Source organism: Phacochoerus africanus, chromosome 6, assembly GCF_016906955.1.
Source record: "Phacochoerus africanus isolate WHEZ1 chromosome 6, ROS_Pafr_v1, whole genome shotgun sequence".
Classification (NCBI taxonomy): domain Eukaryota; kingdom Metazoa; phylum Chordata; class Mammalia; order Artiodactyla; family Suidae; genus Phacochoerus; species Phacochoerus africanus.
This window is the reverse complement of record NC_062549.1, coordinates 181,598-206,748: the sequence shown is the minus strand read 5'-3', so window position 1 is coordinate 206,748 and position 25,151 is coordinate 181,598. Positions and strand designations below refer to the sequence as shown.

The following is a 25,151-nucleotide window of genomic DNA, read 5'->3' as shown; positions in this document are numbered from 1 at the left end:
CTACTGGTCAGCCTCATCCTGCGGCTGGGAGGCCTTAAATGGATGCTCCATGGGACAGTCAGTGGTCCCCGCCTGTGGGTCAGATCGACCAGAGCAGCGTTCTGTGTGCACCAAGGTGGCTGGGGCCCCTGGCTGCTCTCCCCAGGGCCCATAAGCAGACAGAACCTGGGGAAGGGGCAGTTTCCGGCCCTGCCAGCTCATGACACAGTGGGCTTGCTCCACTGACGTGAAAGCTGTTGCTCGGCCAGTGGGCTCTCTACCTTGGCGTGGCCATGCAGCTGGCTCCACTTCCCAAGGCTTCTGTGAAAGGACAGAGGTTCTGTGTCCACTTGCAGGCCTCCCTGTTCTGGCGGTCTGTGTGGCTGGAGTTTTGAGGAAGTCAGGTCAGCAGCAACAAACACAAATCCCGGCCTCCAGTGGGTCCTCCAGCCATCCTGATGTGAGGCTCCTGCAGAGCTGAGGGCGGGCCTGGGCTCTCAGCAGGGGCAAGGGGGTGGTGTGACCCAAGGGTGGCTACCCTTAACGCAGCTCTCAGGCAGGCAGCTGGGCTCTGGATTGATGGAGGGTACCATCCCCAGACCCAGGGGCTGTGGCAGGGCCCTTGGTTCATGGGTGGCTCCATCCCTGGGCTGCTCTGATACAGGATGAGGAGGTGAGAGAGGAAGAGGGAAGTCAGGCGCCCCTCCTGGGGGCCTGCCCTAGGACAGCCCTACTGCTGAAGCCAGTCTGGGTCACTGGTGCTTAAGCAAGACATTTTGGGTAACTTCTTTCAATCCATGTATCTGGTGGGGCCCACAGGGCTTTTCTCATGCCTCTTCCTTGTCTGTAAGACCCAGGGTCTTCCCTCTGAACTCAATACGCTACACATGGGCATCCTGATGTGAGGGCACGGGCTTTATTAAAAGGGATAAGGTCAAACATGCCAGCAAGGACACAGAACTTTGTATGGATCTGGACATTCCCTTTCTTAGCAGAGCAATTCTGAATCTTTCCCAACATTCTAAAGTGTCAGTACAAATGGCCCCATGGAAAATAAGTTAAGGCTGTAGGTTTACTCACATTTATACACATAAGATTAAGTGCTACCCCGTATGGATTTTCTGATGCTGAGTAAGCCTTGAGCTCCGATTAAAAGCTTTGCCACATTCGTTACATTTGTAAGGTTTCTCTCCAGTGTGAGTTCTCTGGTGTATAATTAGATGCGAGCGCCATCTGAATATCTTTTCACACTCGTTACACTTATGCAGTTTCTTTACAGTACTGACTTTCCTCCGGCTCACATGGGTGGAACCTTCCAGGGCATTCCCATACTCATGGTTCCACTGGGCTCGAGTGTGTATCCTCTGATGCTCAATCAGGTACGAGCTCCGGCTAAAGGCTTTTCCACACTCGCTGCATCCATAGGGTTTCACCCCAGCATGAATTATCTGGTGTTGGAAGAGGGTGGAGTTTTGACTGAAGGCCTTCCCACATTCACTACACTTATAGGGCCTCTCCCCTGTGTGCACCCTCTGATGTATTGTGAGCTGTGTGCTCATACTGAAGGCTTTTCCACATTCGAGGCACTCGTAGGGCTTCTCCCCCTTATGGATCCTCTGATGGTAAATGAGGCTTGAGCTCTGACTAAAGGCCTTTCCACAGTCGCTGCACTCATAGGGTTTCTCTCCGGTGTGAATCCTCTGGTGCTGAATTAGGTGTGAGCCCTGCACAAAGCCTTTCCCACACTCATCACACTTAAACGGTTTTTCTCCAGTGTGAGTTCTCTGGTGGCGAATAAGCCGTGAGCTACAGCCAAAGGCCTTTGAACACTTGTTGCATTTGTATGGTTTCTCTCCAGTGTGAGTCAGCTGATGCTGACTCAGGCGGGAGACCCATCTGAAGGCCTTCCCACACTCATCACACTTGAAGGGTTTCTCCATAGCATGGGTCCTCTGATGTGCAACTGGGATGGGACTATCTGGATTTTTTGGCAGCTCAAGCTTCTCCCCAGCATGCATCCGCTGGTGCTGAGCTAGGGTTGAGCTCTGGCTGAAGGCCTTCCCACACTCGAGGCAGGGGTAGGGCCTCTCTCCTGTGTGAGTCCTCTGGTGCCTGACCAGCTGAGACTGCTGGCTAAAGGCCTTCCCACATTCGCGGCAGGGGTAGGGCCTCTCCCCTGTGTGGACCCTCTGATGGTGGATGAGGCTGGAGCTCTGGCCAAAGGCTTTCCCACATTCTTCGCACCTGTAGGGCTTCTCTCCTGTGTGAATTCTTTGATGCTGAATAAGTTTTGAACTCAGGCGGAAGGCTTTTCCACACTCGATGCATTTAAATGGCTTCTCTCCTGTGTGGATTCTCTGATGCTGATGAAGCTGTGAGCACAACCTGAAGACTTTCCCACATTCTTCACATTCATATGGCTTCTCTGCATGGAAGGTACTTTGATGTCTCCCCTGTAAGCAATCAGGTAATTTTTTCTGGCACTCTTGACATCTGTTAGGTTTCTTCTGTGCATTCGTTTCCTCATGCAGAGCAACATCTGAATTAGATCTGAACCTCTTGCCACACACATCACACCTTCGGGACCACCCCTGACTTTTATCAAGCTGACAACCCAGGCGGCTGTTGCTCCCTTGCTCACCACGTCCCTTGGCCTTGCCCTTGGGAGCCAAAATCCCTGTGTTTGGACAGTTTCCCTGGAAGAGGAAGCCTGGCTGACTCTCAGACCAGACCTCCAAATCAGAGGTGGCTCCAAAGCAAGGACTCTGAGGAAAGTCCTGGGGGAGTAGTTTGACCATAGCCACCCGCGAATCTGGCTTCAGAATGTCCACATCCTCACAGGCCTGCTGACTGTTACTCCCAATCATAGAATCTGAAACAAACAGGAAATAAACTGCTCCTTATTCCCTGTGCTAAGAAAAAGGACAGACTGGGGGTGAAGGGTGCATACCACCCCTGAACTGAGCTCCCTCCCAGGACAGGCTGCACTGAGCACATAAAAGATGACACGAGAAGTCAATACCTTTGACAGAGCTCAAATTTGCTTTCATACATATTTTTCTATTTCACACATTCATTCGGCTACTTTGTACTTGCAGAGTGCAAAAAGCCACCTTCCCACACAGTGAGTATGTTACTTTATGGGGAACTAGTACAAGAGAAAAATCCACAAAGAAGTGTGCCTGACGGGGTTGGCGGTCAAACCCAGCAAGAGGCAGGGTTTGGCTGAGAGATCAGAGGCTCCTGATTCCAGAGGAAGGAGACTAAGGAGGAAAGACAGACTGAAAACTGTGAACAGAGGGATGTTAGGTAACTAGAAAAATAAGGTACAAGGGCTGCCAGGGGGCACCCAGAGGCTGAGCCCAAGAGGGCTGGGCATCGGGCTCTCCAGTGGGCGGTGATCTGAGCAGGACCCCAGGCCTGACTCTGCATCTTCCAGCTGACCCGGCCTCTTGCTAGTCTGCCCCTCAGCTTCCAGGAGGCCACACCCACCGGCCACATTGACTCCCGCTTGTTGCACGTTTCTCGAGGGTCTGCCTACACTATCTCCCCTCCACATGGAAGCTTGGTGATGTGGCCACCAACCAAGTTAATACCTGGGGCCACCAAGTAATGGGAGCAGCATGACGGACCCTCACTACAGGTTTCAGAGGGGACACATCCTGCTTGCACCTAGACTTTGGATGTCTGGCCTTCAGAACTGACAAACAGTACATCTCTGTTGTTTTAAGCTTCTAGTTTGTTACAGCAGCCCCAGGACACTGACACAGTCTTGGAGCCTGATCTGAGAGGTAGGGGTCACCCAGGACCCCAAGAAATGCTGGAGGGAGCTGCTGACGGAGGCAGTAACTGTTCAGGGATGGCTGTGGGAGCGAGGCTTAAAGCTGCCCCTGGGGGCACACGCTTGTTCTTGTGCTTAATCATAGTAGTAGTAAAATCACAAACCGAACAAAATGTGACTCAAAAGCAAACTGCTTTTGTCACAATAACAGGCTCTGTGTCCTTGCTTTTCCAGAGTTCAGTCTCTCCTGAGGCCACGCCACAGCGGCCCAGGCAGCCCAGCAGGCCTCCTGCCCCTACAGCCCTTGCCTGGCATGGGTTCCCTGGAGGCCTCTGTGCTACAGGCCTGAGCCTCACCTGTCCTGGAGGGCCTGGGTGCCTCTCTCCCCTCTGTTCCTTGCAGGTCGAGGACCCATGGCTCCTGCCCTTGTTCCAGCCGGGAGATGAGCTCAGGCTTGAAGACCAGGAATCCTGCTGTGGGGTGGCAGAGGAGACACGTGACTGGGAGTGCGGCTGGGGGCTCAGCCCCTTGGTTTCCAGGAGCAAAGGGGGAGGGCAACAGGGGCACAGGCAGAGCCTCTAAAGGGAGCATCAGGGGGTGAGTGTCTGGGCCAGGGGCATGGTGGCCCTCTGTCTGTCCAGCTCCTGAGGCCAGAGAGAGAGGAATGTCTAGACTCCCAGCCTCTCTCTGTCTCGGTCCACAGCAGGACCAGGGTCCCCAGGGAGCCTTGTCACCAAAAAGTCTGCAGAGGACAGGCCAGGTTTACCCCAGGAAGAGCTTCCCTAGCAGAGACAGGCAGTCCCTCTGTTCCTCTAGTCCAGGACCTCAAAGAGGCAGGGGTGATGGACAAACAACAACAAACCAACAGACAACAAACAGACAAGATGGATTTTAAATGAGAAGGTGTGCAGTCCAAGGTGCAGTAGCCCCAGTCTCGAGTCCTCACACAAAAGCCTGGGGGCCTCAGCAGATGGGGAGGGGCAGAGGCCTTCTGGGTCACCAGCCCCCATGCCATGGGGTGCCCTGTGTCACGCTCCCAGCCCACCCAAGGGCTGGCCAAGCCCTCAGGTTTCTAGCCATGGGAGTGAAGGGCAAGCAGAGAGAGTCCAGGTCCAAGGCCTCAGGGGAGGGCAGGACCCCCCATTCAACAGGAAACACAGGGAGTTCCCATCATGGCTCAGCGGTTAGTGAAGCTGGCTAGCATCCAAGAGAACGCAGGTTAAATCCCTGGCCTTGCTTAGTGGGTTAAGGATTCGGTGTTGCCAGGAGCTATGGTGTAGGTCATAGACTCAGCTCGGATCCTGCATTGCCATGGCTCTGGCGTAGCCCAGTGGCTACGGCTCCAATTGGACCCCTAGCCTGGAAACTTACATGCTGTGGGTATGGCCCCAAAAGACAAAAAGACCAACAAAACAAAACAAAACGAAAAAACCCCCAGGAAACATGGATTCTTGCCCAGCACATGTGCGATGCCCACAGAGAACCATCCTTGGGCGAGCCACGCAGGGGGTCATAGCACAGGCCACAGAATAAAACCACAGCCTGTGCCCAAGCTGAAGGCAACTGGAACTGAAGGCAATCACAATAGGCAGCTCAAAAAGATTAGCTACCTGAAAACTAAATAACAAATCACTAAGTAGCAACTACATTTACTCTGAGTCAAAACTTGCGGGACGCCTCTGCAGCAGTACTTTAGAAATCACATTCCACGCCCCTAAATATACTTACTTATGCCAGAAACGAGACTGACAAACACAAAAGAAGTAAATACTAAATTCAAGGTGCTGGGAACAAAACAACACAGCAAACTGAAATAAACAAAAAGCAAGAAAAACAAAAGTGGCCAAGATTCAGTAACCCCCTTGGAACTCCCAACTGGTTCCTTTGAAAAGGCTTATAGCAAAGCCTATCAAGAGCAACAAAGTGCAAAGATGCTGCCAAAAAATAAATGAGGACACAAATACAAACATGATAGAGATTAAAAATGAAGAGTATGGAGTTCCCGTCGTGGCGCAGTGGTTAACGAATCCGACTAGGAACCATGAGGTTGCGGGTTCGGTCCCTGCCCTTGCTCAGTGGGTTAAGGATCCGGCGTTGCCGTGAGCTGTGGTGTAGGTTGCAGACACGGCTCGGATCCCGCGTTGCTGTGGCTCGGCATAGGCCGGTGGCTACAGCTCCGATTGGACCCCAAGCCTGGGAACCTCCATATGCCGTGGGAGCAGCCCAAGAAATAGCAACAACAACAACAACAAAAGAGACAAAAGACAAAAGACAAAAAAAAAAAAGAGTATTATGAACTAATACATGCTTAAAAAACCTGAAAATCTGAATGAATAGACCAATTTGCACAAAAACTAGAAATGACAAAATTGGCACAGGGGACAATCTGTAAGCTTGACAGACTCTCAAGCATTAAGGAAATGAAATGCTAGTGAAAGAACTTCCTTCCCCAAGGGGCCCAAGGCCCAGGTGGTTTTAAGTGAGTTCAACCCAAAGCTCAAAGGTTCAATGAATTCCTTCCATATAAATCTTCCAGAAATTAAAAACAATAGCTAAAGCTTCCCTGCACACTTCATGACACTTGTATGCAAAAAAAGTCAAACTAGAGGAGTTCCCATTGGGGCTCAGCAGTAACAAACCCAACTGGCATCCATGAGGACATGGGTTCAATCCCTAGCATCAATCAGCAGGTTAAGGATCTGACACTGCCATGAGCTGCAGTCTAGGCCACAGATGAGACTCTGATCTGGCGTGGCTGTGGCTGGCAGCTGCAACTCTGATTGGACCCCTAGCCTGGGAACTTCCATATGCCTTGGGTGTGGCTCTTAAAAAAAAAAAAAAACCTCAAACAATTAAATACATAAAATAAAACTTCAGAGTACAACCCATAAGGCAAAAACCAAATGACTTTAATTACATTAAACCTGACCTCACAAAGTTAGCAAGCAAAGACTGGGAAGGATATTTCTGAAGCACAGCTCTGTGCAGTCTCACCACACCCCATCACCCTAAGATGGACCTAAAGAGCTTGTGCTGAACATGGGTCACAATTGGGGCCCTGCTGTCCGCAGCCACATGGTGCTGTAACCTGCCATGAAGCCTGTGCATAGGAAGGCTGGGCCACAGCTACTCATATGGAGTGACCAAGTAAAAACCAGTCTTCAGAGACGTAAAGCAGACTGTTTCCAAAGCAGTGACTGCAATTCAGTCACTGGTAAATCAGCAGCTATGTGCACAAGGGCCAAGACAGGAGGATGGCATAGCGTGGGAGCCATGTGGTCTGTCAGCAAGATCCACCCAAAAGAAATGGCTGCTACATACCAGCAGCAAAGTGAAAACCTAGCAACACTTGAGAAATGCATGGAGTTCCCTGTTGGTGCAGTGGGTTAAGTATCTGGTGTTGTCACCGCAGCAGCTTGAGTCACTGCTGTGGTGCAAGTTCCATCCCTGACCCAGGAACTTCCATGTGCCATGGATGTAGCCAAAAAAAAAGAAAGGCAGCATTGCTCAGGCTCTCCTCAACCCAGAAAGCACAGGCGCAGAGGTCAGGAGGGGACATAATGCCCAAGCCTGCTTGGTCCGTGTCTTTCCCTTTCTAGTTCAGTGACACATGGTACCCCTTCTCTAAATACGTCTGGAGCACTCTTAAAAAGTATAAGATAGGAGTTCCCTGATGTCCCAGTGGTTTGAGATCTAGCAATGTCATTGCTGATGCACAGGTTCAAACCCCGGCCCAGGAACTTCCACAAGCCTTGGGCAAAGCCAAAAAAAAAAAAAAAAAGTATAAAAGAAAAAACTCAGTTCCCGCTGTGGCCTCAGCAGGTTAAGAACCTGACATTGTATCCACGAGGATGTCGGTTTGATCCCCAGCCTCGCTCAGTGAGTTAAGGATTCAGCGTTGCTTAAACTGCAGTGTAGGTCATAGATGTGGCTTGGATCCAGCATTGCTATGGCCGTGGTGTAGGCCTCAGCTGCAGCTCCAACTCAACCCCTAGCCTGGAACTTCCATATGCTGCAGGTGCAGCTGTTTAAAAAAAAAAAAAAAAAAAAAACTTAAGGAATAAGAAAAAAAAATCATGTGGCAGTAGAATCATCAGCACCTAACCTCCGAATGGTACCTAAAATGATGTTTTATAGCATGCAGCATCTTGGGTTCAATGAAAGCTAACACAAGAAATAATAAACGCACTCAAATCAGAAAGGCCCAGTAACCCCAGTAACAGGCCAAGGCTCTGAGCAGACACTTCACTGATGACATCTGGCTTTTCCCAACTCTAACAGGACTGGAAAGATGCTCAGGCTCATCTGGCATTGGAGAAGCGCAGGCTCCAACTACAAGAGCCTCACCGTGTGCTCCTGTCGGGACAGAGGGGGACAGGCCCGGTCCAAATGGCTGAGGCACCTGGCTGACCACTCTGCCGTGCCCAGGCCACTCTAGTCCCCTAGCCCAATGCTCTCTCACCTCTCCCATCATGTGTGATGGGACTAGAGACCATGTGGGGCCAGCACAGCAGGGATCACACACCTTCTCACAGCGGTGCGATCCAAGGTGCAGAGCACAAAGAGACAGACAGGAGGCTCACCAGAGTGCCCACTTATGGTGTCGGGGACAGGAGAGGAAGACAGTGGGCAGAGCAGGAGGGGTGGGGGAAGCCATAACAGCCTCCACGTAGCCGTCCCTGGGGTATCACTGCCGCCCTGACTTCAGCTGTACAACCATTTCCTCGGATCCCTTGAGCCAGTAACTGCCCTTTTGTTGTTTAAGCCAGTCCAAGTTTGCCATTACTTCTTACAACAAATTAATCTGTTAGCTCACAAAAAAGGTGGCTTGGTTAGTTCCCAGAAGTCCTCCTGCACTGAGAGTTGAATCATGTGACATGCGCAAAGCTCAGAGGCTGCCCGGCTCACCCTGGCTTCTCCTGGGGTCAGCCTCTGAACCACAAAGACTCAAGGGCCCACAGCCTCCAACCGAGGACTGGCTAGGTGGATGCTAACTGATGACATACGGGTAGGGGTGTCCAGATGAAGGCTCACCTAGTCCGGCCACACTGCTGTGGTTCTCAAGCATCACCTCCTTGTAGAGGGCCCTCTGGCCAGGGTCCAGGCACTGCCACTCCTCCCGCGAGAAGTGCACGGCCACATCGCCAAATGTCACAGCCTCCTGAAAGGACACACACCAGTTCCCCAAGGACTTCTGGGTGCCAGCTCCATCCTGGCACACGCAGCACAAGTTTGGGTGAGACAATCACCAGGCCACTTTGGCTCTCAAATCAAGGCAAGCAGGGTTGCCTGGTGAGTCAGTGGGTGGGAGATCTGGCATCTCTGTGGCAGTGCAGGCTCCATCCCCAGTGGGCACAGTGAGTTGAGTATCTGGTGTTGCCGTAGCTGTGGTGTAGGTCCCAGCTGCAACTCAGATTCCATCCCTGGCCCAGGAACTTCCATATGCCATGGGTGTGGCTGGAAAAGAAAAAAGGGGGGACGGTAGCTCCTGGTGGGTCAATAGTTAAGGATCTGGCATGTCACTGCTGTGGCTCAGGTCACTGCCGTGGCGATCCCTGCCCCAGAAAGTTCCACATGCTGTAGCCAAATAAGTAAATAATAAAATCAAGGGAGAGACAGTATAAAGGAAAAGAGGGACACAGACCCAGGTAACCTACAGCCCTCCCCCAAGAGCCTCAGGTGGGGCCCAGTGTGGGCAGCGGCTTGCCCACTGCCTTGGTGATGGGCAAGCCTGAGCTTGGAAAGGGCCACGCAAGGGGCCAAGGGAAGGCCTAGGCCCAGGCCCAGAGGGCAGGGGTGCCCAGAGGACGTAAGGGCCCTCACTGGATAAGCGAGAGAACAGGGAAGTCAGACTCCTACCATGAGGCTCGGTGGGCGGGCTTCCACGTGTCCTGGACGAGAGACCTGTGGGCAGTTATGAAAGGGTCAGAGGTCAGGGTGCTGGAGGCCCCAAGCCCTAATTTCCAGGCTAATCTTGGGGGTACTGCCTTCTCACATCCTTTACCTCCAACCCCAGGTGTTCTCTGGCAGGGATGTGAGGCAGGGCCAAAGCAGCCATGGCACTTGATTATCTGCCCCTCGAAGCTTCATTCACCTTTCAGAGTTTGCGCAGAGTGCAAATCACTCTGAAACACGAAAGGGGGGGGCACGGGTACCAGGTGCTCAACTAAGCAGTGAAGAAGGACTCTGCCCTCACGAAACAGTCTAGTGGAGGAAAGACTTAAATGACCACTGCACCAAACACCAAGTTACACCTGTGATAACAGCACTGAAGTACAAGGAGCCCTGAAAGCATTTAAACTTGGAAACTCCAACTTCGTCTGATGGGTCACCTCCCTTGGCACTAATGCAGCCAAGATAATGGAGATGAAAAGGCCACTTAGGGCAGCAGGAACGGCACATGCAAAGGGCATGAGGCAGGAAGGAAGAGGGCTAATGAGCCGGGGCGGGGGGGGGGGGGGGGGGGGGGCTGGATCACAGGCATCAAGAGGAAGCAGGAAGGACAAGAACCAGGAGGACAAAGAGGCTGCCCCCACCCAACAACTTGGCCTCTCCCCAGGGAGGTCAGAATGAAAAGCGGGGTTCCTAGGTGAGCGTTTGGCTCAAAAAGTGGCTTGAGGGGGAGTGCCCTAGTGCCCTAGTGGTTAGCACTGTGGCCCATGCTTAACCCCTGGTCTGGGAACTGAGATCCCCACCTCAAGCTGCTGGTCACCACGTCCAAAAGAACCCCAAAACAAACAAACAAAACTGACTTGAGGGCAGAAACCCCAGGCCGTGAGCACAGCGAGGGTGACCTAGTCAGCAGTGACCACTGCCAGGTGGGTGCCCATCTCGGCCTGGCCAGGAGACCTGTGGCTGCCAGTGCTGGATTCTGGGTCCCTTGCAGAGAAATACAGGCCTCGAGCAGCAGCCGGAATTCTGAAAAGGTAAACAGCCTACCCCACCCACGGCACAGCCGTTTTGCCACTAGGTCTTCGAGGGGCGGAATAAAAAGGTCCTAGAGAGGGGTGGTTGTGCAGGAAGAAGCTGAGAGCCCCCTGGAGCACGCCGAGACCTGGCGGGAAGGTGACGAGGCTGCCGCGAGGCCGGATCCGCGGGACTCCACCTTCCGCCTCCACCGGCCTCGGCCAAGGCTCGACCACCGCCCTGCCAGTCGCCCACGGACTCTGCAAGACGCCCGCGCGACCCGTGCTTCTTTGCGGACAGGCCCGCAGAGCGAAAGGCCCGCAGTGTCGGAGGCGGGACGGCGCGGGGCCCTCCAGCAGCCACCCCGCCCGCGGGCGTGGAGCACGTGGGCCGCCCGGACCCTCACCCACGTCCGTCGCACCGACTCACCCTCCCCAGGGCCGCCCGAGGCTCTACGAGCGCGACGACGCCGGAAACGGGCCTCGGGCGCCCGCTCTCTCGCACAACTTCCGGCCGTTCTGGGCAGCTCGGAGGCTCGGGCGACTCGGTGGTTCCCAGCCACGCCTCCCGGGAGCCAGAGCAGGGGCGGGGCCAGGTCGCGGGAAAGGACGCAGCTCCGAGAGGGCGGGGCCGTAGCCCGGTAAGGGGCGGGGTCAAAGCGAGGCGGGCGGTGGACCGGAGCCGAGGCCCAGGAGCGGAGGTGGAGGAGCAGACCCAGGCGACGCGGCCCGCGGGCGAGAGGGTCGTCCGGGTCAGTCCAGCGCAACTCGGGTCACCAGTCCGAGGGCCTTGGTCCCCTTATTGGATCTATGTCTGGGTTTGCTGAAGCACCCGCTGGGCCCAGGACTGCAGAGACGCCCCTACCCAGGCTGTGCCCCGGGTGGAGGGGGACAGGGGGAACGGCTTCATCGCGGGGTTCGGGGCAGGACAGCTCAGGACCTGCGGAGATACTGGATGGTGTAGGATCCCAGGCCAAGGGTGGCGCGCCCTGAGGTCAGGTCAGACTTTTTCCTCCCTGCGCCCCACCCATCCCCAGCTTCTTGTGGACCCCGGAGCCGTCTGTTCTGGGAGTTCTTCCAACCCACTCTCTGTGCTGTATGTGGGGGCAGCGGTCACCTCAGCTTCCTTGGGACTGACCGGAGCCTCCCTCTCAGCAGCCCAGCTCCCTGCAGCCTTGAGGAGGGCGCTGCCTGCGTCTTTGGGGGCCTCAGCTTCCCCTCCGGTTCCGGGCCTTGGAATGCTGGTCTGCAGCTGCGGCCTGGCTCTGTGCCCGGCCTGACCCTCGTTCACACTGCACGCCCCTGGAGGCGGGGGTGGCGGGACAGAAAGTGTGCGCAGCCAAGACCCTGACACCCTACTGGTTGATGATCCAAATCCCGAGGTCCCTCTCAGAGTCCGGTGAGATCCAGAGCCAGCTAGAGGAAGAAAGTGGCGGCGTCAGCTCCCGAAAGGCCGTCTGCGGGAGGTTGAAAGGAAAAGCCAACAGGAGTTCCCGTCGTGGGGCAGCGGAAACAATCCGACCAGGAACCATGAGGTTGCCGTTTCCACCCCTGGCCTGGCTCAGTGGATTAAGGATCTGGTGTCTCTGTGGCTATGGCGTAGGCCGGCAGCCGTAGCTCCCATTCGACCAACAGGCTCTCAGGTCCACCTCCTCTCCCCGTGGTCCTGTGCTGCCGCTTCCTACCCTGCTCCTCGGCAGCTCAGTGCAACTCTCCTGTCCCCCTGCATCCTCCCTGGTCGCACGCAGAGAGCATCTGTGCAAAGACGCGTGAGTGGACAGTGGGAAAGGAGAGGGACATGCCTGCTTCCCAGCTGCCCTCCAGGTCCTAAGCCCCAGCCAAGGGCTTGCGGGTACACTGTGCACCCTAGTGGTTCTGACCTGCGGGAGCCTTTCACCCAGAGGTCTTCCTGCAAACCTGGACCCCAGCCTGGTCCTCTCAAGGGAAGGGGGGCACTCCCAGGATGACACAGGGAGCAAGAGCAGGAGCCTGCAGACTCTGAGGACAGAGCCAGGCCCAGAGTGTCCACCCAGTGGACACGTGGGCAGTGTGAGGGCGTGCAGGTCCTGGGGGCCTAGGGGTGGGGATGGAGGAAATGGATTCTATCCACTGTAGGCCATGCTGGGGTCTCCACCTCCCGGTCCCATAATCCTCGCTGAGCCTTGGACCTGCTGTGCAAACAGGCTACTGAAAGACAGGGGCCTTCATGGGTCCCCAGTAGGTCACAGCGCCCCTTCTCTGGACCAACTCAGGTTGTTTTGGGGCTATTTCCAGCCTGAAATTGGGATTCCAAGATATCCCAAGCCAATTTAAAAATCATTTTTGAAGAGCCCCCTGGTGTTGTCACTGCAGCGGCTCAGGTCTTTGGTGTGGTTTGATCCCTGGCCCTGGAACCTCTGCATGCCACAGGCACAGCCAAGATAAAATAAAATAAAATAAATATGAGTTTTCAAAGAGATAAATTTCCTAGGCCACTTTCGGCTTCCTAGACAGTGCCCTAGGGCAGTAACACTTTGTTTTTTTGTTTTTGTTTTGTTTTTTGTCTTTTTGCTATTTCTTTGGGCCACTCCCACGGCATATGGAGGTTCCCAGGCTAGGGGTCGAATCAGAGCTGTAGCCACCGGCCTATGCCAGAGCCACAGCAACGCGGGATCCGAGCCGCGTCTGCAAACTACACCACAGCTCACGGCAATGCCGGATCGTTAACCCACTGAGCAAGGGCAGGGACCGAACCCGCAACCTCATGGTTCCTAGTCGGATTCGTTAACCACTGCGCCACAACAGGAACTCCTAGGGCAGTAACACTTTGAATGAACTGGAACAGAGAGCCCCTCTGAAGGCCACCGCTGTGCTTGGGCGTCAGCAATCTATGTGTGAAAACGTACCTGTGGTTTGTGTTCTTCAGGGGATGGTAGTTCACGCAGACTCGGAAATGAAGGAAGACACGTGTACCCACAGGTCTCTAGGAACAGAAGGCAGGACACACCCCGCAGGGCGGCACAGTGAAGCACCAGGTTGGCCAGGAGGCAAAAGCAGGGAGGAAAGCGAAGCCCAGAGCCTTTATTGGGGTTTACATGGGAAGGAATGGGCGAGGCGGGCAGGTCCGCTGAGAAAGCTTGGTGTCCTATCATTTGAATAATCTCAGCAGGCTGTGCTGTAGCAGTGGTCTCTAGCTGTCCAATACCTGCCCCTGGGGTGATTCAGGGCGGGGGACGCTGGTGTGGTATGCGAGTCTGATAAGGGAGAAGTCAGGAGTGTCGGCTCGGGATTGGTTGTTTTGGATCAAAGCCTGCCTCTGAGGATTGTTTGCTGTCTTTGTGGGTGTCTTTGGATCTAGCCAGGGCTCTAAAGGTGGCGGGAGGAAACAGAGCCCCGAACAGAAGCAGTCCTGAGCTCCCCAGGGTTTTACCTGAACAGGTCAGGGGCTCAGGATCCTGAGCCTAAAAGCAAGGAAGGGCCAAAAGTAGGTGCCAAGGGGGCCTGAGGAGGCAGGTGGCAGGGCTCCTGGTGACAGGCCTATGGCCTGCGCAGAGAGGTCTTGTCACCACCTGCTCCCAGCTGACTCCTGTCCAGCACTCGACTTCCTTCTGCTCAGACCTGAGTCCCTGCATCTCTCCTGTGCTCAAGGAGGGCCGCGCACAATAAAAACATGTCTGAAAGGCCAGTGATGCTCTGGCTCAGCAAACTTATTTATCTCGAAAAGAGATAAAAGGTGAAAAACAGGATTTCCGGAAATGAAACAATTTCCTGGAGTTCCCCTCATGGCGCAGCAGAAACGAATCCGACTAGGAACCACGAGGTTGCAGGTTCAATCCCTGGCCTCGCTCAGTGGGTTAAGGGTCCTGCGTTGCCATCGTGGAAAGTAATGTGTTTTCCTTTGAAGGAAATCTTTTGTGACTCCATTTTGCTCCCCTTTCAGCTGAACCGCCCTCCTGCGACCCCCTCCTCTTTCCCTCTTCTCCTGGTAACAATTTGTTTCAGATGAGCCCACCGAGAAGAAAGTGCGCCCTGACCCGACCCATGGGAAGGGGGCAGGTCCGTCGCCTGCATTAGGGAGAAACAGGGAGGGTCTTCTTGGCGCGCTTTTTGAGCCCCCGCGCCCTTCTGCAGAAGGAAAGCGCCTTGTCGAGACCTCCCCGTGCTCATGTGTCTCATTTTCCGACACGGACGATCCGAGCCATCTCCCCAACACCATGAGCTGTGGTGTAGGTCACAGATGCGGCTCGGATCCAGCATTGCTGTGGCTGAGGTGTAGGCCGGCAGCTGCAGCTCCGAACGGACCCCTAGCCTGGGACCCTCCACATGCTGCGGGTGCGGCCCTAAAAAAACAACAGTTTCCTTCATTCAGAATGGGGATTCCAGCTTGGCCAGGATGAAATCCAAATGTGAAAAAATATGGCTGAAGTGGGCAGGCGCGCTCACCGCGAAGCTCCTGATGCCAGGGAGGGTGGGAGGCCCTGTCCCCCGCCCCCCGCAGCAGGCCTGGGAGTGGGCCTCCTCTGCAGCCTGTTCTCCACCAGCGGGAGAAGGAGGCTTCTTAGGGGCTGGGTTGTCCCTTGTGCTGCTAGGGCCTCGGGGGAGGCAGTGCAAGCCGAAGCCTTCCAGCGCTGGGGGGAGCATCGGGCCTCTCCCCTTTTGCACTCTGTCCTGCTCTCTTCATGGGTGAAGCGGGCCTGGCTTTCAGGCGAGTGCCAGTGGCAGGACAGCTGTGCTGCAGGACCCTGGGGCTGTGTCTGGGTCCGGTCTCTCTGGGCAGCTGCTCAGAAAGTCCAGGGATGGCAGGTGAGGCACACAGGTGTGTCTTACGGCAGGCGAAGGTGGGTCTCAGCCCCTCACCCCTTGGCGACCTCCGCCCCCCGTCGTCGCCCCCCTTCTCCCCTCCTCCTCGCGTCCTCCAGACCCATGACCCTCTCAGTCGTTCTTGTGAGGCCTCCTGCAGCAGGAGCCCGTCTCGGCTGAGCCCCTGTAGGTGCTCTGGGGGCAGGGCTATATCCTCCCACGGGTGCGGAGTCCTCCAGTGGCCCCACAGGTCCAGTCTGGATGCGCAGCCGGGACGTGGAGTTCACCTCCGCTGCCCCAAGGGCTCCTACCTGGAAGGCCTTCCCCTAGGCCTGGTCCCCGAGCCGGTTAAGGTGCTGTAGGGTCTGAGCGTGGCCCACCCCTCTTACCCACAGGTCCTTCTGGCTCTCATAACAGCTCTTGGGGGCAGGCTGAAGGCGAGTGTGCCGGGGAAAATGTGTCAGTCCTGGGGGAGCATCACAGATACCCAAGAAGAGCGTGTGTGACCCTTCCCTGAAAGGCCACATAATCAATGTACATCCGTGTTTACTGAACAATTACCCTCCATTTTGTACATCAGAAAAATCACATCTGTCAGATCGTTCTATCAGGAGAACGAGAATGTTGCCGAATGCTTGTCATTTGTAATTTTTTTGGCCATGCCTACAGCACGTAGAAGGTCCCAGGCCAGGGATCTAACCTGTGCCATAGAAGTCACCAGAGCCATAGCAGTGACAATGCGGGATCCTTTAACCACCAGGCCACCAGGGAACTCCTCATAATTTCTAATTTTATCAAGGATTATAGAGTGATTTTGGAAGGTTTTGTTTCAGGCAGTAAGTGAAGTTAATATATGTTAACTAATAAAATGGATGCGCACAGGCCCAGGTGTGACACTGGGCTGGAGAAGAGGGTGGGTAGGTGCCAGCGTCTGGCAGGCTGAGGGGCTCCTTGTTCTAATGTTGAGTCAAGGTCTAATGCCACGTGATCTTCTCCCCGCCCTTAGGGCCACCCAGACCCCTTAGCTCACAGAGGATGCCCTGAACGGACTCCCAGGGAGCCTACAGAAGACCACGGACTTGGGAAGGCACTGTGAACTGCTTGGCAGCATCTGCAAGATGGGGTTTGGCTTCAGGTCTGTGTCCTGCCCGCCACCCTCAGGCCCCGGTGGGCTCAGGAGGGCCTCGGGCACAGCCTGAGGGGCCTCGACCCTGCCACAGTGCAGAGCAAAGTCAGAGATGGGTGGAGGCAACTGCTGCTCCGGGTGGGAGCTGATGACATCCCGCCTGTCGTGTAGACATCTGGGTTACCTGGCCCTGGGGTTGCCAATAATCTCAGTCAGGTCGAAGCCTCCACTCGGAGACGTTTGGGGCAGAAACCTGCTGATTTACCCCTTGTTTTAACTCTTGGGGAACAAGGGGATTGCTGACTGCTCCCACTGGCAGGGAGCAGGGAGTGGAAAGAGAATAGCCCTCGAGGGAGAGGCCAGGGAGCCCGTCTGCTCTGGCTCTGCACCATCCAGCACAGTGGCCTCAGCCTGTCCCAACTGCGATGTGCGAATGTGCACAAGAAACACCTGATTTCAAAGACGTTGTTGAAAAAAATGTCAAATATCTTTCTAATAATTTTATATTGATTGCCTCTGGAAATTATGTTTTAGATGTGTTAAGGTAAATAAAATATATTATTAAATGTAGTCCTTTTTGCCTTTGTCTTTTAATGTGGCTAATAGAAAATGTAGCATGACTGCAGTGGCTGCTGTTCTGTTTCCGTTGGTCGGTGCTGGTAGATGGAGATGCCGCCTGGGCAGGCGGCCCCGGGGGCGCTGGGGGAGCTGCCCTGGGAGGGGCTCTGAGCGCCCCAGTCTTCCCTAAGGGGAACCAGAACGAGGCGTCCTCATGACTCTCAGGGTGTGGTGACGCTTCGTTTTGAATCAGGAAAGAAGGTTTTCCTTCTTAAATGTCTCCTCGCGTGTGGTGTTTGAATCGGACAAAAGACAGAAAGTACTCAGTTTTGAAGAACGGAACCCATGTTCTCTTCTCACCCACCAGTCTTGCCCTCCCGGGAAATGAGCGAACAGGGGAGTGGGAGCCCCGTGCACTAAGTGCAGGACTCTGCAGGGAAAGACCCTTGCCTTCCTGGTGGTGTTTTTTTGGGGGGAGGGCAGTGGGCAGCGGTATTGGAAGTGATGTTCCTTTTTAAACTTTTTTTTCCTTTTTGGCCACCGTATGGCACATGCAGCTCCGGGCCAGTGATCAGATCTGAGCAGCTGTTGTGAGCTAAGCTGCAGCTGTGGCAAAGCTGGATCCTTAACCCACTGTGCCCGGGCAGGGAATTGAACCTGCATCCCAGTGCTCCCTGTTGTGCCACAGCAGGAACTCCTTAAAGCGTTTAATTTAATTTCACTTAAATAATTAATTAATTTACTTTTTAGGGCCACACTGGCAGCACATGGAGGGTCCCAGGCTAGGGGTCAAATCAGAGCTTCAGCTGCCGGCCTGCACCACAGCCCCAGCAACACAGGATCTGAGCCGTGTCTGTGACCTACACCACAGCTCACAGCAACGCTGGATCCTTAGCCCACCGAGTGGGGCCAGGGATCGAACCCGCAACCTCACGGTTCCTAGTCGCATTTGTTTCTGCTTCGCCACAACGGGAACCGCTAATATGTGATTTTTATGTCTTTGTGATGGGCTTCTTACACTTAGCATAATCTTTTCAAGGTCGATCTATGTTATGGTATGCATCATTACTTCATTCCTTTTTCACACCGGGTAATATTCCACATTAGAAAGAGTCTAAGAAAACATACCGAACATCAGAGTCGGGATTTCTGGAGAGAGAAAGAGCACTTTTTTATGTTTCTTTTTTATATGCTTCTGCCTTTCTGCCTCTTCCAAATTTTCTTTTTCTTTTTTCTTTTTTTCTTTTTAGGGCCAAACCTGTGGCATATGGAAGTTAGTTCCTGGGCTATGGGTTGAGTCGGAGCTGCAGCTGCAACCTACACTGCAGCTCACGACAACACTGAATCCTTAACCCACTGAACGTGGCCAGGGATTGAACCTGCCCCCTCATGGATACTAGTCAGGTTCTTAACCTGCTGAGCCACAACAGCAAGTCCTCAAATCTTCTACAATAACTTTTTGTTGTTGTTGTTGTTGCTATTTCTTGGGCTGCTCCCGCGGCATATGGAGGTTCCCAGGCTAGGGGTCCAATCGGAGCTGTAGCCACCGGCCTATGCCAGAGCCACAGCAACGCGGGATCCGAGCCGTGTCTGCAACCTACACCACAGCTCACGGCAACGCCGGATCGTTAACCCACTGAGCAAGGGCAGGGACCGAACCCGCAACCTCATGGTTCCTAGTCGGACTCGTTAACCACTGCGCCACGACGGGAACTCCTTCTACAATAACTTTATATTTAGAAAAAAGCCATGTTAATTGTAAAATACACATTCATGAGTGGCACCCTCTGCCCAGCTCAGGGCCGAGGGCTTCCTGGCACTTGCTTGTGAGATGCCTCAGAAGCTTCTCAGCCTCCTCAGGGATCCCGGGGTGGGAGGCTGATGGTGCAGAAGGGGCACTAAGATGGCCTCCCTGCCAGCGGGCTCTCAGGGCCTTGCTCCTTAGAGAGCGCCATCTGTGGACAGGCCAGTTGAAGGCCGGTCACAACGAGCCCAGCTGGGGTTCTGGAACCCCTGCCAGAGAGCCAGGGGGCCAGGAGACCACCCTTGAGCCCTGACCCGTGCCACCGTCACCCCTCTGGCCCTGGCTCATTTACAGAACCTTGGCCCAGAGTTCCCGTCACGGCCCAGTGGTTAAGAACCCGACTCATGAGGCCCTTCCCTGCTGTGCAGGAGCCGGTGTTCGGCCAGAGTGGACCTGAAGCAGAAGGCCTGGCCCCACGCGCTGCTCGCCACCCTGGAAGCGCTTCTCAGTGAGGAGGAGCCGGTGCCCCAAGACGATGCAGCTCTGCTTGAAGGCCGTGCCCGCTCAGCGCACTGGAAGGGCTTGGCCCCATGTGAATGGCCCGGGGCCTGTGCAGCAGCGGGTGGTACTTGAAAGCCTTGCTGCAGGCCTGGCATCTGTGTGCTCCCCGCCCGCCCTGCCACAGCCTGGGCAGGGCCTGGGGTGAGGGATGTGCTCAGCTTCCCGGCCGGCTGCCTGACCCATCCTCAGGTCTGCCATCAAGGTCAGGTAAAAGGGGGTCCTGCCCAGGGAAGGCACCCCCAAACCTTGCCCACAGTCCTGCCTGCTTAGAGAATGTCTCCTCAGAGAAGACTCCTTGATCCCGACGGCTGTCCTGGAATCTGGAGAGTGAACAGAAAACGGGAAGATGACCTAGCTTTTACACTTAGAAATGGCACTTACTGGGAGTTCCTGTCATGACGCAGCGGAAATGAATCCGACAAGGAACCATGAGGCTGCGGGTTCAATCCCTGGCCTTGCTCAGTGGGTTGAGGATCCGGTGTTGCGGTGAGCTGTGGTGTAGACCGGTGGCTACAGCTCCGATTGGACCCCTAGCCTGGGAACCTCCATATGCCGAGGGTGAGGCCCTAAAAAGACAAAAAGACCAAAAAAAAAAAAAAAAAGAAAGAAAGAAAGAAAGAAAAAGAAAAAAAAGAGAAAGAAATGGCACTTACTGATTTGAAGACAGAATCCGTGTCAAGTGCGTTTGAGAACTGCTGGCAATAAGCTTTAAACTCAGGGTTTGGGAGTTCCGGCTGTGACACAATGGGATCAGCGGCATCTCCGGAGCCCTGGGATGCAGCTTCAATCCCTGGCCCTGCACAGTGGATTCATGATCTGGTGCTGCCAGAGCTGCGGCATAGATTGCAACTATAGCTTGTCTGACCCCTGACCTGGGAACTCCATATGCTGTGGAGCAGAAAAAAAAGAAGAAAAAAATCAGGTTTTGGATGAGAAAAGGGAGCCAAAAAGTTCATAAAGGCTTAAGGACAGTGGGAGGCTGGCTCAGCCCCAAGGACTGAGGTGCAAACTGGGAGCAGGGCGGGCCCTGCATTCTTCGCTCCCACCTCCCCCAGCTCATCCACAGTTCACTCCGCAGCCAGCATGTCAGGGTCCTGTCTGGGCAGCCCCACAGACTGGAGGCCACCACTCCCTTTCTGCAGGTTCCACAGTGCCAAGCTGAGCCCCTGGCATGCAACCTACAGGGACCTGGGAGAATCCAAGCTGCCCAAGGGTCTCCCCTGCTGAGACCTCCCCACACATCGACAGCCCCCAAGACCTGGTCTGACACCTTGAGCACCAGGATGCACACTCACGCCCTTGGGCTCTTTGTACTAGTTTGTCCTGAGTGATTGTGGACTCGAAGCAGGGCATTTCTTAGGAAACGTGACCCTGCTTTGAGGAGCTAAATGCACAGCTTTCTCACTGCGGGAGCACCCAGGAACCTGCAAGGAGCTGTGTGAGGACCAGCCCCCAACCCCCCCGCCCCCGCTGGCCCTCACATGGGCCCAGGCTGGCCTTGGTCCCCTGCTTCTCAGCCGCCCGCACAATCAGGGCCGTTGCTCCAAGAGGGAGGTGAGCACCGGTTCGGTGCTGAAGCCTGTGCAGAGAGAAGAGCGTTATGAGTCAGGGAGGAGGAAGGAGGAAGACCCCTGGCTAGAAGCCTCGGGGGCCCCATGGCACTTAGAGAAGGTCCCCGGAGCAGGAGAGCTTCCAGGTGGCCCCAGGGAGGTGGAGAGCTTCCCCTCCACACATATATGGCTTTGCTGTCGGAAAAGAACCAACTTCCCGGCACAGCCAGTGGAAGGGGCAGGGTTGTCTCTGAGCTCAGTCCTAGGACCAACCAAGAGCCTCACCTTCAAGGACACGTGCCTGTGTTTCTCTAACATCCCGTCTCTGTGCAGCACCTGTTGGTCAGGGGCCAGGCAACTCCACTCTATCCCCACGAAGTACACAGCCACGTACTCAAACAGCAGCCTCCTGCAACCATAAACCCTCTGACTGGGGCTGTCCGGGCAGGAAACGTGGAGGCCACATTAGAAACATTCAGAGAACCTATTCAGCTCTGGGAGTTAAGGCTTCTGTCTGTGTGGTCACTGCTGCACACCCAGGGCCTGACACAGAGGGGACACCCTACTACTCCCCAAGGCAGACACCATGAAGCCACTAGCGGGAGGGGGGTTCTCAACCTTGGCCTCATGCCTCTGCAGGCTCTCAGCGATCTGGGGAGGGGGCACCCCAGATATGCTGATGGCTGAGCCTCTGCCCTGGTCTGCTCTGGTTCTCAATTCCTAGCAGACAGGCCCAAGGCAGTGTGCACCGAGGAGGGGCTCACTGTTCTCGCCAGGATGGAGCCGGTGCTGGGGAAGGACGGGGACCCTGGAAGCTCGAGGGCTACAGAAGGCCCAGGGAAGCCTCCTGCTGCTTCAGGAAACCTCAGAAAGGAGTCAGCAGAGTCCTTCCTGGGAGGGAGGCTGCAAAGGGAGGGGCCAAACCTGGGCTTGCAGACTCCATCCCTGTGACACGCCTGAAGGAATGGGGGTGACACGAGTGGGCCTAGGACTCCCTGCAAAGGGGCTCGGAACTGAAAAGCTGAGGCTGGGGCTGAAGGCAGCCAGCAGGCTGAAAGGAAGCGCTCACCTGGGGTCCAGGCATCAGGGGTGGCACCGCCCTTCGGGGCAGAAGCAGGAGCCCAAGCCTCGGGGGCATCCTCGTCCCTCAGAAGGACTGCCCAGGTCGAGAAGAGTCAGGAAAGGGTAAGATGTGAGGCAAGCACGTCGCAGCCACCCCAGCTGCCGGCCTCAGGTCCCAGGGAGAAGCGGCTCCCTGCATCTCACCCCCACGCCCCTGGACTTCCCAGGAGGACCTCCTGGACAACCCCCTGGAGTTCCTGCTGTGGAGCAGCTGGTTGGTGAGCTGGCATTGCTGCAGTTATGGTGTGGACCACAGCTGGAGCTGACATTTGATCCCTGGCCTAGGAACTACCACATGCCACGAGTGTGGCCAAAAAAATGAAAATAAAATGTATTTTTTAAAAATGCCACCTTCACCCCAGAATTCCCTTCCCTCATTCCTTGATTTCTTTCTTTCTTTCTCTCTCTCTCTCTTTCTCTCTCTCTCTCTCTCCCTCCCTCCCTCCCTTCCTTCCTTCCTTTCTTTTTTCAGGGCTGTGGATATGGAAATTCCCAGGCTAAATGTTGAATTGGAGTTGCAGCTGCCAGCCTGCACCATAGCCACAGCCACGCCAGATCTGAGAGTGTCTGCAGCCTACACTGCAGTTCCTGGCAACTCGGGATCCTTAACCCACTGAGCCAGGAACTGAACACATACCACAGGAATTCCTCTATTTTTCTGATTTCTTCAAGACTCACTATTTGTTTGTCTTTTTTCTTTTTCTTTTGTCTTTTTTGCCATTTCTTGGGCCACTCCCTCGGTATATGGAGGTTCCCAGGCTAGGGGTTGAATCCGAGCTGTAGCTGCCTGGCCTATGCCACAGCCACAGCAACTCGGGATCCGAGCTGTGTCTGCGACCTACACCATAGCTCACGGCAACGCTGGATCCTTAACCCACTGAGTGAGGCCAGGGATCGAACCCGAAACCCCATGGTTCCTAGTCGGATTTGTTAACCACTGAGCCACGACGGGAACTCCAAGACTCACTATTTGTTAACAAATGTGTTTTGCCTCTGCGGTTGGGGAAGTTATTTAAAAATAAATAAGGAGTTCCTGTCGTGGCTCAGTGGTTAATGAACCTGACTAGGAACCATGAGGTTGTGGGTTCAATCCCTGGTCTTGCTCAGTGGATTAAGGATCTGATGTTGCTATGAGCTGTGTGGGTCGCAGACACAGCTCGGGTCCCGAGTTGCTGTGGCTGTGGTATAGGCCAGAGGCTACAGCTCCGATTGGACCCCTATCCTGGGAACCTCCATATGCCGTGGGTGCAGCCCTCAAAAAAAGACCAACAAGTAAATAAATAAATAAATAAATAAATAAATAAATAAAGACGAATTCTCTGGTGGCCTAGTAGGTAGACTCAACACTGTCAGTACTGTGGCTCAGGTCACTGCTGTGATGTAGGTTCCATCCCTGGCCCAGGAATTCCCACATGCCACGGGCACAACCAAAATACATAATACATACATACAGACACACACACACACACATACGCAATACATCCTGCTCTGGCTACGTGTTTGCAGAGCAGGCACAGGGCCCTGGTCTATAGCCCTTCCTCAATTGTTCCTTGAGTTTCTGTGTTTGAGTAGGGGTCTCTGAAGTGGGTCTTGAGCCTCCAAGGTGGCCGCCACTTTGTATAGTGGGTCCTGTTTCGGCATCGGTAAACAGAAAACCTATGATTATGATTTCGTGAGGTGACATTTGGTAGGAGAGCCCTTTAAACATGAGTGTAATGGACTGCAGATGATTCGAGAGTCTTGGTGGGCCTCTGCCTCGATAGTGCACATTGCAAATGCACAGGACAACAGAACCACGCACTGCCAGCCTGCTCCCAAGCGCCGTCTGCCCAGGACCTATCTGGACAATTGCTGCTGCCCCAGCTGACAGGTCTCTGTCTTCCTCACCCTGACAAAGCAACTGGAATATCTCGAGGACACACAGCACCCTCCACGGCTAGGAGGGGGACGTTACAGGGGCTTTGTTCATGTCCGGGAGGGCTCACCATCTGGTGGAAATGGGGAACCTGCTTTTAGTTCTACGTTCGGAACCAGGATAGAAATCTTTGATCAGAGGGAGTTCCCGTCGTGGCGCAGTGGTTAACGAATCCAACTAGGAACCATGAGGTTGCGGGGTCAGACCCTGGCCTTGCTCAGTGCATTAAGGATCTGGCGTTGCCGTGAGCTGTGGTGTAGGTCCTGAGTTGCCGTGGCTGTGGCATAGGCCGGGCAGCTACAGCTCCGATTAGACCCTAACCTGGGAACCTCCAAGCCGTGGGAGAGGCCCTAGAAAAGGCAAAAAGACAAAAAAAAAAAGAAAGAAAGAGAGAAAGAAAGAAGAAAGAAATCTTGGATCAGATAAAAACAGTGCTAGGTTGAAAAAAAAAACAGGGGATCATGATAATAAAACAGACCAGGTTCTTTTCTGCTTTTTAGGCCTGCACCTGAGGCACATAGAAGTTCCCAGGCTAGGGGGTGAACTGGAGCTACAGCTGCAGGCCTATGCCACAGCCACAGCAACTCGGGATCCAAGCCACATCTGCTACCTACACCACAACTCATGGCAACACCAGATCCTTTACCCACTGAGCGAGGCCAAGGATCGAACCTGCATCCTCCTGGATACTAGTCGCGTTCATTTCCGCTGCACCACAACAGGAACTCCCAGAGCAGGTTTTTGCTCAGAGTGCGAAGGGAGAAACGGCACCAACATCGATGGAGGTCAGGAAGGGCTTCCTGGGGGAATCACATTTAACTGGGGCCCGAGGACCAGCAGAGGTCACTCTTCTCTCCGTTTTTCAGGGCTTGCCACACCTTGTCCCCTGGCTGACTACACTGCAGCCAGCAAGGCTTAAGTCGGGCAAGGCCATTCTGGGGCGGTTCCCTTCACTCAGACGTTTCTCCTCAGGGATCAGCAAGGCCTCTCGGCCATTAGGTTCAAAGGCTAACTCTCGCTCAGTGGGTTAAGGACCCGGCGTTGCCGTGAGCTGTGCTGTAGGTCGCAGAGGCGGCTCAGATCCCGCGTTGCTGTGGCTCTGGTGAAGGCTGGCAGCTGCAGCTCCGATTC

At 54.7% G+C, this 25,151-nt stretch overlaps 1 protein-coding gene and 1 long non-coding RNA gene across 9 annotated transcripts; one reads left to right on the top strand and one right to left on the bottom strand.

Annotated features, from left to right (window-relative positions):
- Positions 1–873: 873 nt before the first annotated feature.
- ZNF7 (zinc finger protein 7) lies at positions 874–11,462 on the bottom strand. 8 transcript variants are annotated; one of them, XM_047785536.1, is made up of 6 exons: positions 11,096–11,161; positions 9,765–9,964; positions 9,620–9,664; positions 8,795–8,921; positions 4,117–4,233; positions 874–2,851 (listed from the first exon to the last, which is right to left on the bottom strand). In XM_047785536.1, exons 2-6 carry the CDS (start codon positions 9,816–9,818, stop codon positions 1,083–1,085), a joined length of 2,112 nt encoding a protein of 703 aa, XP_047641492.1. In that variant the 5' UTR covers positions 9,819–9,964; positions 11,096–11,161; the 3' UTR covers positions 874–1,082. The 8 variants fall into 8 exon arrangements, with proteins under 8 accessions (XP_047641492.1, XP_047641493.1, XP_047641494.1 ...); XM_047785537.1 differs by having other exon boundaries at positions 9,765–9,885; XM_047785538.1 differs by lacking the exon at positions 11,096–11,161 and adding an exon at positions 10,815–11,089 and having other exon boundaries at positions 9,765–9,885.
- A 777-nt stretch (positions 11,463–12,239) lies between these two features.
- Positions 12,240–17,140, top strand: LOC125130142 (uncharacterized). The gene is made up of 2 exons (XR_007135646.1): positions 12,240–12,434; positions 16,451–17,140. It is a non-coding gene; the product is annotated as an uncharacterized LOC125130142 (long non-coding RNA).
- The last annotated feature ends 8,011 nt before the right edge of the window (positions 17,141–25,151 follow it).

Excerpts from the sequence above, each read along its gene's own strand:
- ZNF7 (XM_047785536.1), bottom strand. The coding sequence starts at position 9,818 with ATGGCTGCTTTGGCCCTGCCTCACATCCCTGCCAGAGAACACCTGGGG. Across the intron at positions 9,665-9,764 it reads GAGAACACCTGGGGTTGGAG|GTCTCTCGTCCAGGACACGT; the intron begins GTAAAGGATGTG and ends AACTGCCCACAG. Across the intron at positions 8,922-9,619 it reads CCCGCCCACCGAGCCTCATG|GAGGCTGTGACATTTGGCGA; the intron begins GTAGGAGTCTGA and ends GTGTCCTTTCAG.